Source organism: Typopeltis vanoorti, chromosome 19, assembly GCF_054136105.1.
Source record: "Typopeltis vanoorti isolate ZY-2024b chromosome 19, IOZ_Tvanoo_1.0, whole genome shotgun sequence".
NCBI classification, from domain to species: domain Eukaryota; kingdom Metazoa; phylum Arthropoda; class Arachnida; order Uropygi; family Thelyphonidae; genus Typopeltis; species Typopeltis vanoorti.
In genome coordinates, this window is record NC_143567.1 from 98442400 (window position 1) to 98457441 (window position 15042).

A 15042-nucleotide genomic window follows, 5' to 3' on the forward strand; every position below is an offset into this window, starting at 1 on the left:
TATCAGTAGCATCCCTGATTGCCCTGCCTGTCTTCGCATCATCAGCAAACAGTTGCACATCTGATGATAGACCCCGCTTGAAGTCATTAATGTATAGATTGAACAATAATGGCCCAAGGACTGAACCCTTCGGTACACCACTGGTTACCTTAAATCTGGCAGATTCACACCCACTGTATACCACTTTTTGATATCTGTCTGTCAACCATCCCCTGATCCAAGTCAATAGATTATGTTCCAATCCATGTTCTCCAGTTTACGCAACAGCCTATCATGTGATATCCTATCAAGTGCCTTAGAAAAATCCAACATTATCATAGTGTATCCATTTCCTTTATCCAACTTGTCTGTAACATTGTTATAAAATATGAGCAAATTGCTAAAACATGACCTTCCTTTAGTAAACCCATGCTGTTCCCTGCAGAGTATAGAATGATTGTCTACCCATTTCTGTATGCGAGTTCTTACTAACTTCTCTAAAATCTTTACTACCACATCAGAAATACTAATACGTTGGTAGTTAGACACATCAGTTTTTGCACCACCCTTGTGCAATGGAACTCTATTACATTCCTTCCATTCCTGTGGTATCATTCCTGATCTGAGACTCAAGTTTATACAAATGTGTGAAAGGCCTAGCCAATTCAGCTGAACATTCCTTTAACAAATGGGTAGATATTCCATCTGTCCCTATTGACAAATTCTTATCCAGGTTATGCAAAAGCTCTTCAACCTCATTTTCATGAACCTCTAACTTTTCATCCAACGTAGCAGTAGCACTGTGCACCATACTACATACACCTGGTTGATATATCTTAGCAAAGTGAGCACTCATTAACTGAACAATCTCCTTAGCTTCCGACACTTGTGTACCATCTGCATTCAATAAAGTTATTCTTCCACATTCATTCTTTCTTTTGCTTGCGGCATAATGATAAAATTCTTTTGGATTGCCTTTAGCTTGCATGGCCAATTAATTTTCATACTCCATTTTAGCTTTTCTCACAATTATTATTTTTCTTGTGGATTTCTAGCTTAATAAGGCTGCACATCCATTTCACACCCAACCTATTTACTCTTTGAACACTAGGGATACATTCAGATATACCGCCTCATTCAAGCCCTTTTTCAAAGATTCCCATGCATTGCTGACATTTTTTCCATTCAGTAACTGATACCATGGGACCAAAGATAGTATTCTTCTAAGTCGATCATAATTTCCAGCTTTGTAGTTCAGCATGTAGCCTGTTTTAATAGGAGCTTCAATACAAGTAGATACTTCCCAAGAAAGAACAGCATGATCACTGTCACCAATTGGTGATAAAATAGCCATATTCTTCACAGAGATCCCTTCTGACGCTATGAGCAAATTCAACACTCTTTCACCTCGAATTCCTTCTTTCACATGCTGCTTGAGAAAGTTATCCTGCAACAATTCAATAAATTCCTGTTCTTTCTGACCATGAGATTTCTCTTCTACCCAATCAATGTTTGGAAAATTAAAGTCACCCATAATGATCATTCGCTTGGTACCCATAAGGCTAAATTGGCAATGCATTTCTTCGTCCCCTACAACTGAGCTGCCTGGTCTGTAGCAACACCCCACCATATATTTCATTCTGTTAACCTCCACTTCACACCAAATAGACTCAAATTCATCGCTACATGAGACATTGTTACCATCATTGTTTTCTTGTATTTCTACCCTAACTGAACTTAAGTCATCTGATATCATTAGTAGCACTCCTCCTCCTCTCTTATCTCTTCTGTCATTCCTAAAAATAGTATATCCGTCACACTCAATCCCACTTACCATATTTGATTCTGATAGCCAGGTTTCACTAATGCCAACAATCTTAGGCCGCATCGTATTCAATAAAGCAACAAACTCGACCCCTTTGTGTATAGACATAATAAATTATGACCTAGCCTATTCTTATAATGAGATATGCAATGTATTTGGTCTTGTTCTAGAATTTTCTCTTTTCCCTCCCCAGACATACTTAAAAGGTCGAACCCAAAGCATATTTTTCCACTCCTACGCCACATATACATAACCATGTTCAAAGTCATTTATATCTTTATCACGTTTGTATACCATAGCTGAACTTTCACACACATTTTTCCCATTCCTCCCTTGATGATCTAGTTTCCCTGACTCTGCATTAAGTCTCATACCAAGAAGTAATTTCTCCATGCTTCTGATTCCAAATGAATTCAAGTGCAGGCCATCATTCTTATACAAATCTTTTCTGCCATCAAACACACCCCACACGTCTAAAAACTCACATCCATATCTTCTACGTATCTCCATGCTTCTGATTCCAAATGAATTCAAGTGCAGGCCATCATTCTTATACAAATCTTTTCTGCCATCAAACACACCCCACACGTCTAAAAACTCACATCCATATCTTCTACGTAACCTGCACGTGAAATCATTTGCTCTCATCGCTCTCCATAACTCAGTACTATCACATCTAGGTAGTAATCCTACAATTTTTGCTCTCTCACATTTCTTTCTTGCTTCTTCCAACAGACCTTTCATATCTTCTATCATACTATGTTTGTCACCACTTAAATTATTAGTACCCACCAGCACTACCATTTCTTTTACATTTCTTTTTTGGTTTTCAATTACATTTGTCATATTTTTAATTTTCGCTCCCGGGAAAGTGGTGATTCCCTCGGCAAGCACAAATTTTAAAATTGAGTCACCATACCATATTACCTCTTTTTTCTTAGATATTAACTGACTTACCTTGTTGTTATTAATATTTTGATTACCAAGTTCAGTATTTTCCCGCCTGTTCTTCTTCTCATCCTGTCGAAGTTTAAACAAACGGTTTTCCACGTTTTCCAATTCCCTGGTGGATTTCCTAATAATTTCTTTTAACCGAGCTATTTCTGATGTCATCGTATCCTCAGATAAATTATTATCATCACTGCAGCAGTGTTTTTGTTCAGGACAAACGCTTTCCTCGTTTAGCTTTAGTCACTGCCTTGTTATGACTTGGCGCCATTTTTAAGAGTAATAAAAACTGATAATTTTTCTGAAATTGTTATACAACACTTTAGTACAATAACTACACTAATAAAACTACAATAATATACTAAAATACACAATTAAATATAAGAAAACACTGAATAAATCAAAAATCACAAATCTTTCAGGCGCTCTCTGACAGTACGTCTTTTCACCTATACAAATAAATAACGGAAAAACTCACGTAGAAATATTATTTAATAGTATAATTTTCGCCTGTGTGTCACAGGCATCTTCAGTACAATTAGGCACAAAAATTAAACACTAACTGACAATTCCAAAAAGCGCCACCTAAGTAGCTGGTGTAAGATAACTAAAAAGGTCAATAACTTTCCTAAAAAAAAAAAAAAAAAAAAAAAAATTAATACAATAAAAAGTTAGGAAAGATTAGCTGATTTGTAAAGTACTATCTCCCATAAAGGGGATAGACGTAAGCCGTCGGATCTGTTTAAGTTAGGAGAATGAAGTAGAGTTTCACATGCTTCTTTATAAAGGCATTCCATGAGAAACTGACTTTTGTGAAGAACTCTTGTCTTTCTCCAATGAACTCTGTGTCTAGTGAAGATGGCATGTTCTGCAAGTCCAGACTTTTCAGGTTTAAAGTATTCAATATAAGATTGGTGTTCCTCTAGCCGAATGGAGGCAGATCTTCCCGTTTGTCCGAAATAACATAATCCACAAGAGCACGGAATCTGGTAGACACCTGGATGATTAAGATGTGGAAGCTTATCCTTTGGAGAAGCGAGAAAGGTGGAGATTTTTCTAAACGGTCGAAAGGCAACAAAAATATTCAGTGGTTTTAAAATTTTTTGCTATACGTTCACTGATGCCTTGTATATAAGGGATGGTAATGCGCGTTATTTCCTCTGTGTTTGAAGAGGGAGACATATTAAATCTACTCAAAGTTCTTTTAATGAAGCAATTCTTATAGCCATTAGATAGAAAGGAAGAAGTTATATATCGTATTTCTTTCTGTAAAAGATCGTCTGTAGAACAAAAGGAGTGGGCCCGATGAACCAGTGTTTTAATAGTTCCTGCCTTTTGACTGGGATGGTGATGAGATTCCGCATGGATATAGTGGCCTGTATGAGTCTTCTTTCTATAAACTGAGAAATGTAGGTTACCATCTGGTTGGCGAAGAATTAGAAGATCTAAAAAGGCTAACTGCTTATTTGATTCTACTTCTAGGGTAAACTTGATCCTAGGATGAAATGCGTTTAACTTATTGAGAAATTGTTGAAGTTCATCAGAAGAGCCATTCCATACAGCAAAAATGTCATCGACATATCTGAACCAATGAGTAGGTCTGGGAGAAATATTGTCAAAGATACGTTGTTCAAAATGTTCCATAAAGAAATTAGAGATAGCAGGAGAGAGAGGATTACCCATTGCTGTTCCTTCAATTTGTTGATACAACTTATTTTTAAAAGAAAAATAACCAGAATTTATTACAAAATCAAATAAGTTTACAATGTCTGAAGGAAATTCCTGTTGTAGTAATTCAATACTTTCCGAAAGAGGCACATTTGTAAATAAAGAAACAACATCTAAACTGATCATGATATCAGAAACGTCCAAATGAAGATCTGAAATTTTATTTTTAAAATCCAAAGTATTTTTTATATAAGTATCAGTTCTTCTAGTTGAAGAGGAGAGTAAATTAGATAAAAATTTTGAGATTTTGTAAGTTGGGCAACCTATACAATCTACGACTGGTCTTAACGGAATGCCTGGTTTATGAACTTTTGGAAGACCATACAATCTAGGTGGACGACCGAAGAAGGTTTTAAGTTTTTTCTTTTGATCTTCATATTGTATAGGTTGCGCAACTTACAAAATCTCAAAATTTTTATCTAATTTACTCTCCTCTTCAACTAGAAGAACTGATACTTATATAAAAAATACTTTGGATTTTAAAAATAAAATTTCAGATCTTCATTTGGACGTTTCTGATATCATGATCAGTTTAGATGTTGTTTCTTTATTTACAAATGTGCCTCTTTCGGAAAGTATTGAATTACTACAACAGGAATTTCCTTCAGACATTGTAAACTTATTTGATTTTGTAATAAATTCTGGTTATTTTTCTTTTAAAAATAAGTTGTATCAACAAATTGAAGGAACAGCAATGGGTAATCCTCTCTCTCCTGCTATCTCTAATTTCTTTATGGAACATTTTGAACAACGTATCTTTGACAATATTTCTCCCAGACCTACTCATTGGTTCAGATATGTCGATGACATTTTTGCTGTATGGAATGGCTCTTCTGATGAACTTCAACAATTTCTCAATAAGTTAAACGCATTTCATCCTAGGATCAAGTTTACCCTAGAAGTAAAATCAAATAAGCAGTTAGCCTTTTTAGATCTTCTAATTCTTCGCCAACCGGATGGTATCCTACATTTCTCAGTTTATAGAAAGAAGACTCATACAGGCCACTATATCCATGCGGAATCTCATCACCATCCCAGTCAAAAGGCAGGAACTATTAAAACACTGGTTCATCGGGCCCACTCCTTTTGTTCTACAGACGATCTTTTACAGAAAGAAATATGATATATAACTTCTTCCTTTCTATCTAATGGCTATAAGAATTGCTTCATTAAAAGAACTTTGAGTAGATTTAATATGTCTCCCTCTTCAAACACAGAGGAAATAACGCGCATTACCATCCCTTATATACAAGGCATCAGTGAACGTATAGCAAAAATTTTAAAACCACTGAATATTTTTGTTGCCTTTCGACCGTTTAGAAAAATCTCCACCTTTCTCGCTTCTCCAAAGGACAAGCTTCCACATCTTAATCATCCAGGTGTCTACCAGATTCCGTGCTCTTGTGGATTATGTTATTTCGGACAAACGGGAAGATCTGCCTCCATTCGGCTAGAAGAACACCAATCTTATATTGAATACTTTAAACCTGAAAAGTCTGGACTTGCAGAACATGCCATCTTCACTAGACACAGAGTTCATTGGAGAAAGACAAGAGTTCTTCACAAAAGTCAGTTTCTCATGGAATGCCTTTATAAAGAAGCATGTGAAACTCTACTTCATTCTCCTAACTTAAACAGATCCGACGGCTTACGTCTATCCCCTTTATGGGAGATAGTACTTTACAAATCAGCTAATCTTTCCTAACTTTTTATTGTATTAATTTTTTTTTTTTTTTTTTTTTTTTTTAGGAAAGTTATTGACCTTTTTAGTTATCTTACACCAGCTACTTAGGTGGCGCTTTTTGGAATTGTCAGTTAGTGTTTAATTTTTGTGCCTAATTGTACTGAAGATGCCTGTGACACACAGGCGAAAATTATACTATTAAATAATATTTCTACGTGAGTTTTTCCGTTATTTATTTGTATAGTTATGTCTACTCACGGTTTACCTCTTTTAAAACTTATTGTCTTTTCACCTGCTAGCCTCGACACCGAATATGGAACTATAAAAGTTATACACTGCATAATTTGGCAGGTCAAATTTTGGATGATCGAAGTAGAGCTCATAATATTCATCAATGAAAAGGGAAATAAAACTGAATGTAAGAATTATAGAATTACTGTAAAGCCAAGTGACTATAGCAGCTATCCATTATAACAAACTATTCTTGTGACTGCAGTAATGAGAATTGACTGGTGTATAAATCTAAATATGAATGGACAACACCTGAACCTTAACCAACATAGTTCATAAAATCTTTTATTAATATACAGTTTCATTATTTACTAAAACAGGTGATCATTAATTCTTCCCAATTAACTGAAAACATTTTCAGATTACATGGTAACTCTGCCATTCATTGAAAGCAAGTTTATCAGTGATATGAATACTTCTTATGTAAGTAAAATAATATTTAGAATTATTTAGAATTGAATTAAAAATTTGTAAACTGATTTTTACTTTGCATTAATGAAACTGTAGGATCAGCTTCTTATAACCAGAACATTCATGAATAAGCTTCTTTAGGTTAAACTTACTTTGTATTAGAATTCTTCTTCTTTCTCATCTGTCATATGATGGGTTGAGTCCCCCTTATGTTCAAATCTTTGCCATCTAGTTCTATCTCTGGCCATTTTTGTCATCTCGCTGAAGCTTAATAATTGTGCCCTTTCTTTCAAAGACTGTAGCCTACTTCTTTTTGATCTACCTCTAGATAATCTTCTTCCAATGATTCCATTCAAGACTATATTTGATCATCTTTGAAAGGACATTCTCTGGAGGTGTCCAGACCATCTTAATTGCTGTTTGAGAATTACAGCAATGATATCTTCTCTATTTAGTCTGTAGCTGTAGGTATAATGACTTTTATAGAGATTTAGGTTTTATAGGAAACAGAACAGTTATAAAATAAATGCAGTTTATTATTTAACATGAACTTGTATTCCTTTATCATAAATGTTTATATAATTTCAAATTTCTTTTCCCAGTATTCTCTAAAAATTATAATAAGAAACCATACATTTAATGTAGTTTGGTATTAAATCTTATTAAAAGAAAAGATAATAAACTATTCATTAGTTTATATACCAAGTAGGCAAACATTATTAGCCTTGTGATACTTGAAAAGACTTCCACCAAATTTTCCGTTTATCTTTTCAACCAAATTTCAGACCCTCGGTTCAATTTGGAATAATGTTACCTGGAATCGGGATATGTGATTAAAATTCAAACAAGCAGTAAATCAGTATATGGAATGGGGAAAGGAACAGGCTTTCCTTAAAAGAAAAAAAGTTGAAAGACCTGTATAAAGAGAGAAGCTGGTTCATACCAAAACCAGTGCAATATAGATATGTATAGAATGTAGCAACATCATTAGAAACATTAACATAGAGATAAAATGGAAAGGCAGAAACAAGTAAAAGAACAATATTTTAAAATAAGAATACAACAGCACTTAGAAGATTGCCCTTCTGCTGCATTCTTCAATAGACAATTCACTAAATTCTGCAAAGAAAAGACTATCACTCAAATCTGTATTGATGGTGAAGAAATGTCCACCACTCAAGACATCTTTGACTCCTTTCAAAAACACTACAGAAATCTGTTTGAAGACAATGGTACCTGTTGGAAATTATCACTCTTGGAACATTAATGGCTTTCCTGTTCATATCTATATGTTCACTGGATATCCACATATGCTGTATGGCCACTCCAATGCTCAATGTTGGGCAACACCAGGCCTCACCATGTAGTCCTGTTGTTTGCTTTTCTGGAGACTTCAACTCTCTGAAAATTAGCTCCACACACACACACCATCCATCTCATTGAAAGTCTACCCCTTCCTCTTTTTCCAGGAACTTTACCTTCTGTTACTGTTCTGAAAAGTCCTTTCAATGTGTCCAAAATATTTTAACTTTCTTCTGTCAATATCCTTAAGAAGCCTTAAAGTTCTACTGATTTTTTTCTAACACCTATTCATTTGTTCACCTTTCAGTATATGATATCCTCAACAGTCTTCTGTAGCACCACATCTCAAAAGCAGATATCCTTTTCTTATCTGACTTCTTTAGGTTCCAAGTCTCACATCCATAAGTCACTGTTGGAAAAACAACTGCATCCAAAATCTTCAACTTTGTTCCCATGGAGATAGATCCATCCTTCCAGATTTTAAACAAGTCTCTGACTAGCAGTTCCTAACCTTCTTCTGATGTCTTCTGAACAGCAATTCTTCACATTAATAATGGATCCCAGGTACTCAAACTTGCTGACTTCCTCAATTCTTTTTCCATTAAGGGAAACTTTTTTCTCAAGAGCTTCCCTGTTTGTATTTACTTTGAGAACCATAATCTTTGTCTTGCTAGGATTTAGTTGAAGTCTTCTGTTAGTACTGATCTTGTCAATTATGTCAAGAATTTGTCCTAGTTCTTCCATGTCATTACAAAGGAGTATTGTATCATCAGCATACCTCAGATTATCGATCAATCTACCTCTTATTCTAATTCCTGTCTTGAGCTTATCCAATGCTTCACACATGATGTCCTCTGTATATATACTAAACAAGTGAGGAGAAAGTAAACATCCTTGCCTTACTCCTTTTCCAACCTGAAGCCAATCAGTCAATCCAACACCTGTTCTTACTGTGGCTTCTTGCTCCTTGTACAAGTTGGCTATCAACCAGATGGTGTGTTGAGGAAAACCCATTCTTTTCATTACTTTCCACAGTTTCACATGCTGAACACAGTCAAAAGCTTTCTTGTTCATATCTAAGATTCATATCACATACCACAGTCTATAAAGAATTCCAGACAAGAAAATAACCAGGCCCTGATGGTCTAGAGATAGAACTTTACCACGAGGCCTGGGATTTTATTTTTCCAATTCTAGTTATACTATTTAATTCTTCTTTCTCATCAGGACACATACCAAGTGAATTTGTAACAAGCCGTACCGTCCTCATTCCAAAACCTAATAGAGATCACACCTCTCGGAGGTGTGATCTCTATTAGGTTTTGTTAATCAGCAGCTTGGAGACCTATTTCTCTGTTAAATACTGACTATAACATATTTTTCTCCATTATCAATAACAGGCTCAAAGTGGAAATGAGATACATAATGAAAAGCACACAGGTGTATGGAGTTCCAGGCCGAGCAGTAGAATTTAATCTGTTTCTGCTACATGATCTAATCTGCTTGCTTAATATGAAAAGCAGTCGATGGCAGTTCTATCAGTAGACCTTACTCAAGCATTTGGTAATGTCCAACATCCCTTTCTGTTCCACATCTCCAGCAAATTGGTAAAAATAATAGGTAAAAAGCTGCTATCCATTAAGAGCTAAAGAGCCTATGCCAATTCAACTAACCACCTCCTAGTTGATGGGTTCCTCTCAAATCCAGTCAAAATTCAAAAAGGAGTCTAGCAAGGTTGCCCTCTTAGCCCATTGCTCTTTGCATGATATTGAACCTTTCTTACAGGAAGTCGACAATACACATGCTGTGTTAGGAATAACAGCTTCTTCAACTATGAAGGAAAATAAGATATTAGCATATGACGATGATGTAGTGGCCACTTTGAAGGATAATGATTCCATATATATCTTCTTTGGTATTTTGGAAAAATTCAGCAAGATCAGTGGATTAACTACTAATGCAGACAAGACAGAATTAATACAAAAACATTGAAACCTTAGAAGACTAGAAAATAGTGCCAATTTCCTTTTTTTCTAAAGCCATCAAAACCATAATTTTTCCTGTTCAGTTGTACATAATAAATATTACAGACATCAGAGAAGTGAAGAAAAGCAATTATATAGTAAGTCTGTATAAATTTTTTGGTCCAGCCAGTAGCAAGAAGTTAAAATGGAATTTCTTCAACTATCAAAGAAGCATGAAGATTTGGGCTTCCAGTCTTAAAATTCTGCTATTTAAGCAATATAACTTCAAAAATCCATAAAATATTGCAGACCAATCACACATGTGCAGACCCTCTCCTGTACTACCTCGGTTTCATCTTCCTTGTTATGATTATAAAGGTCCAAAAGCTGAGATTGTTCCTGAATACTACAATACTCTGCTACAACTTCTTTCCATTAAAAAAAAAAATAGAATTTGGTATAAAGAAATCTTTAATCTCTTTTGCCATGAACTTCCACAGTTGGGCACTTGGAACAGTTTTTTCATAACTTATTGAAGTTTCAAGGATACCCCTAATAGAAGGGATCTTGCTTGTAGATTGCATATGGCCACTTTCTAGTGAATACCATGAATTGGAGGTACTTTAATATTATAGATCCAATCTGTGACTTCTGTTACCAATTGGAAACAGTAGAACATGCATTTTACAGCTACCCTATGATTTGCATTTGGAACAGATTATGTAATGTGTTGGACATTCTATTACTTACAACATAACAGGTGGTGGGTACAGGTGGTAGTTACTTACAACAGTACTCACCACCTGTCAGCAATGGGAAGAGAATTTTGATTTTTATAATTAACATGTTCGCTGCCACGCTATTTCGGCATAGTTTGTTCCTGTACACCAAGCAATTTCACTTCTTCAAGGTCAGTACGGGTAATCTCGTTGCCGGCGGTAATCGACATACGAGTATACTCGTAGTTGGCTTGTACGAAGCATATACCATCTATGAGTATACACAGTTTTGCTGCTAGCTCCACAAGCCAAGCATTTTCACTTCTTCAAGGTCAGTATGGGTAATCTCGTTGCCAGTGGTAAGCATCATATGAGTATACTCGTAGCTGGCTTGTGCGGCTCATTTACTAACTACGAGTATACTTGTAGTTGGCAGCAATGTGTTAATGAATTAAAATACCATTTATGGAAGGTTAGAAAGAAACATGGATTTGAAAACCAGCAATATGATATCCAGATGCTTTATAATATTGTATTGGAGAAATTTTATTGTCGAGCAAGACGATTTTTGTATTTAGAAAGGAGCATTATAGGAGATATCAGATTTTTGATATCTCCTATAATGCTTTATGCAATATTCACCATGGGGAGATAAAATTCTGTCTATTTTTGCTATGAGAGGTTTTTTAAATGGTTCCATCCTCTGTGGTCTTATAGCCACAATCTCAGGCAGAGAAGGCCAACTCAAGGCAGTTAACTCAAATAAGGCTAACCACCTGGGTATCAGTCATCTTTGTGCTTTAGTTTCAATTAGTCTTTTGGTCATTCATCTATATGAGATTTGTGAAAAAGAAAAGCTTGTAGCCTTTGGCTATATGATGATATAAAAAGAGCTGAAGCCTTTTCTCTATGTCTTATACTATCTATTGCTCTGTCTTTTCTTTCTCCTAATACTGTTAGACGCTCTTGCACACCTATAATAACTACTCTAGGCCTATGGTGAGCACCCCTTTACTTTTTCACCTCAATAAAGGTCAAAACTGGTCTGAATAGTGACCTTTCCCATAATGCATAGCATTTATGTGTCCATAAGGATATGTGCTTTGCATTATGGGATACTAAGGCAAGTGATGTGAAGTCATTAGCCTGTATATACGAGTTGCCCAGTTGTGAAGTTACTACACGTGCAAACTTGGATGAGGATTAAACCAAGAATATAATTTCTTGGCATATTTAATTTATAGTATAATAAGTGGAAAAACTTTCAAAAAATATACTTTTACCAATTTTTTTTTTTTTTTTTTTTTTTTTTTTTTTTTGTAAAATTAACATGTTATTGTATCATAATTATCATGAATACATAACTGGTTTGGAGTTACTTAGCTAAGCCATATTAGTGTTTATGCTTTTGATTAATTTACTTAATAAAACTGACTCTCGTTTACTGTTAGTCATCCAAGAAATATTAATGGTTATTCTGACATTCTAAAGCAGAAGCAAAGATTACAAGCATTTATGTACAGTCTATTTTTGCTATTTGTGCGTTTTATGTGAAAAAATTTTATAGGCCATGGTTTGTTAAAAATTTGTCTGTTTGTTCTTCCTTTCTAAAAGATTTCAGTAATTATGCTATAAATGTTTTGTCATTTGTGCTAAACTAAAAGAAATATCTTGTTTCTTAACACAAACTTTCATTTTCTTTCAAGGTTACATGGTGGTCAGCATTCATTGTGTAGAATTTATTGAAACAAAAACATGTGTTGGAGCAATTACTTTACTTACGGTTAAGAAAAGAACACTCGATGTTTCGACATCTATATCAAGGTTATCATCAGGAAAACATGTATATGAACAAGACACAAGCTACGTGACACTACACATAAATAATCTAACTGCTTTATTAACAGTTTACACTAGCCTGAACTCTGGTGAGGAAAACAAATTAAAATAAATTTTATACATAATCATCATCATCATCATATGTATCAAGGATTTAGGCCTAGTATGGCCTGTTCCAGCCTTAGAAGTCATTGTTGAATCATTAGGACGTCCTGGTTTTCTTTTTCCTAATGGTTTGTACTTTAAGGCTTGTTTTGGTAATATACATAATAAGTTTATACATAATAGGTTTATATACATAATAGATAATATATATACACATAAATTTAGGTTTATATAAATATATATAAACATAGATGTATATAATATAAATATATATATATATATAAATATAGATGTATATATAGATGAACATAGGTATAAACATAGATATATATATAAATGTATATAAACATAGGTTTATATACATAATAGATAATAGATATACATAATAAGGTAATATACATAATAAGGTAATATACATAATAGGTTTATACATAATAAGTATAATATACAATGGATTAAAAAAAATGGATTAACACTCTCCTTTGTATCCTGTCTATTTTTGAATCACCTTGGAAACTAGGAGACTAGATCTGCCCACAGTAGTCTAGTTGAGGTCATATCAAAACCTTGCAAAGAGGTGAAATGATTTCCTTATCCTTACAATTTTATTTCAGCATTACAATTATTATCCTATGAACTGTGTTCACAATCTTTTCTATATTGCTCCTGAACTTCAGTTTCCTATCTACTAAAACTCCAAGATTTCTAACCTGGTTTGCAGTTACTTAGCCACTGGTTGTTTCTTCTAGCTTAATCCTTCCAAAATAACATGCCTCTGGATATCTCATTACACCAAAATGCATGACTTTACATTTATTAACATTGACCTGATAGCCATTTTCACATTCGGACTTGTTCAAATCATTGTGCAAGTACTGCACGTCAGTTGCATTCTTGATTACCCTGCCTATCTTTGCATCATCAGCAAATAGTTGTATGTGTCCTTTCAAATCTTTCCCAATGTCATCAGTGTGAAGATTGGATAACAATGGACCAAGGACTGATCCCTAGGGTACACCACTAGTCACCTTAAAGCATTTTCGATATCTGTTGGTAAGCTATTCTCTTATCCAAGCTAATAATTTATTTTCCAATCCAAGACATCCTCCAATTTATGCAACAGCCTTCCGTGACACATCCTGACAAAAGCTTTAGAAGTCAAAAGTATCAGTGTGTGTTATAATTTTGTCTTGCTCAAAATGTGAGCAAGTTACTCAAGCATTATCCATGATCGTTTTCTTGTAAAGTACAGATGATTCTCTGTCAACCCATCATTTCTGTATATGATCTCGTACCACATTTTCCAAAATCTGCACCACTTCAGATATACTGATAGGTTAATAGGCACATTGATCTTTGCACTACCCTTGCTATTTAATGCTTTTTTTTTAATTGAAGAAACCCGCTGAAAGTTTCAGTGATCATAATTTGACAGTAACACGAAAAGCATCTATTAGCCCAAGGAGTCTTCTTCTTTCCACAGCATTCCTTCAATTTATTTTATTTATATTTTTTTATTTTTTACATAATTCAGAAACTGTGCTGTAGAGATTAAACTTAGAACTTTATGAAGCCTGGCCTCCAGGAAGCAGGCAGTGAAATTCTTTTATGAACATATTTGTTCAGCACAGAGTAAAAATTAGCCATATCACTAACAAAGCTTATAAATTGACTATGTCTGAGTTTGAACATGCAACTGCGATATAGTAGACAGCCATGGTAATTCACCCCAGCTGACACCTGACTAGTCATCCAGCACAAAAGTTTTCTAGTCCTAGTGATAATATAAACTTTTCATGTAGTACTATCATAGTATACTGTACATCTCTTGAATATACATCAGGAATCGATGATGTATAAAATCATATTTAGATTATATATATAAAATTTTAACCCCGCTACAGTAGTAATGTAATGTGTTATATCTTACAACTTTTCATGGTTGGATTTGTCATGAAAAGAAAATATTTATTTATAATTTCTGAATATTTAAGAATTATTTTTGAATATGCTTACTGTGGTGGTTTTTCCAAACTTTATATAGCATCTCCTACACTTTCTTTTCATTAAATCATATTTGTAAGTATTTTAACTAAGCTGCATTAATAAATAATTCATTTTCAGATTATATCTTAATAAGATATACAAAGAATATTAATGCATAAAATTAATACATTATGTATTTCAAATAATATAACTGAAAGATTAACCTTGTTATTTAAAAGTATATTAATATTTGCTTTTTTC

The 15042-nt window shown here is 34.2% G+C and overlaps 1 protein-coding gene across 2 annotated transcripts in view; it reads left to right on the top strand.

Annotated features, from left to right (window-relative positions):
• Positions 1–15042, top strand: part of LOC150096384 (non-homologous end-joining factor 1-like) — a 128151-nt gene that overhangs the window by 68041 nt on the left and 45068 nt on the right. For both annotated transcript variants that reach the window (XM_090409201.1, XM_090409200.1), the window contains exon 5: positions 6817–6878. In XM_090409201.1, coding sequence (XP_090265327.1) covers positions 6817–6878 — 62 coding nt within the window. The remainder of the gene's footprint in view (positions 1–6816; positions 6879–15042) is intronic.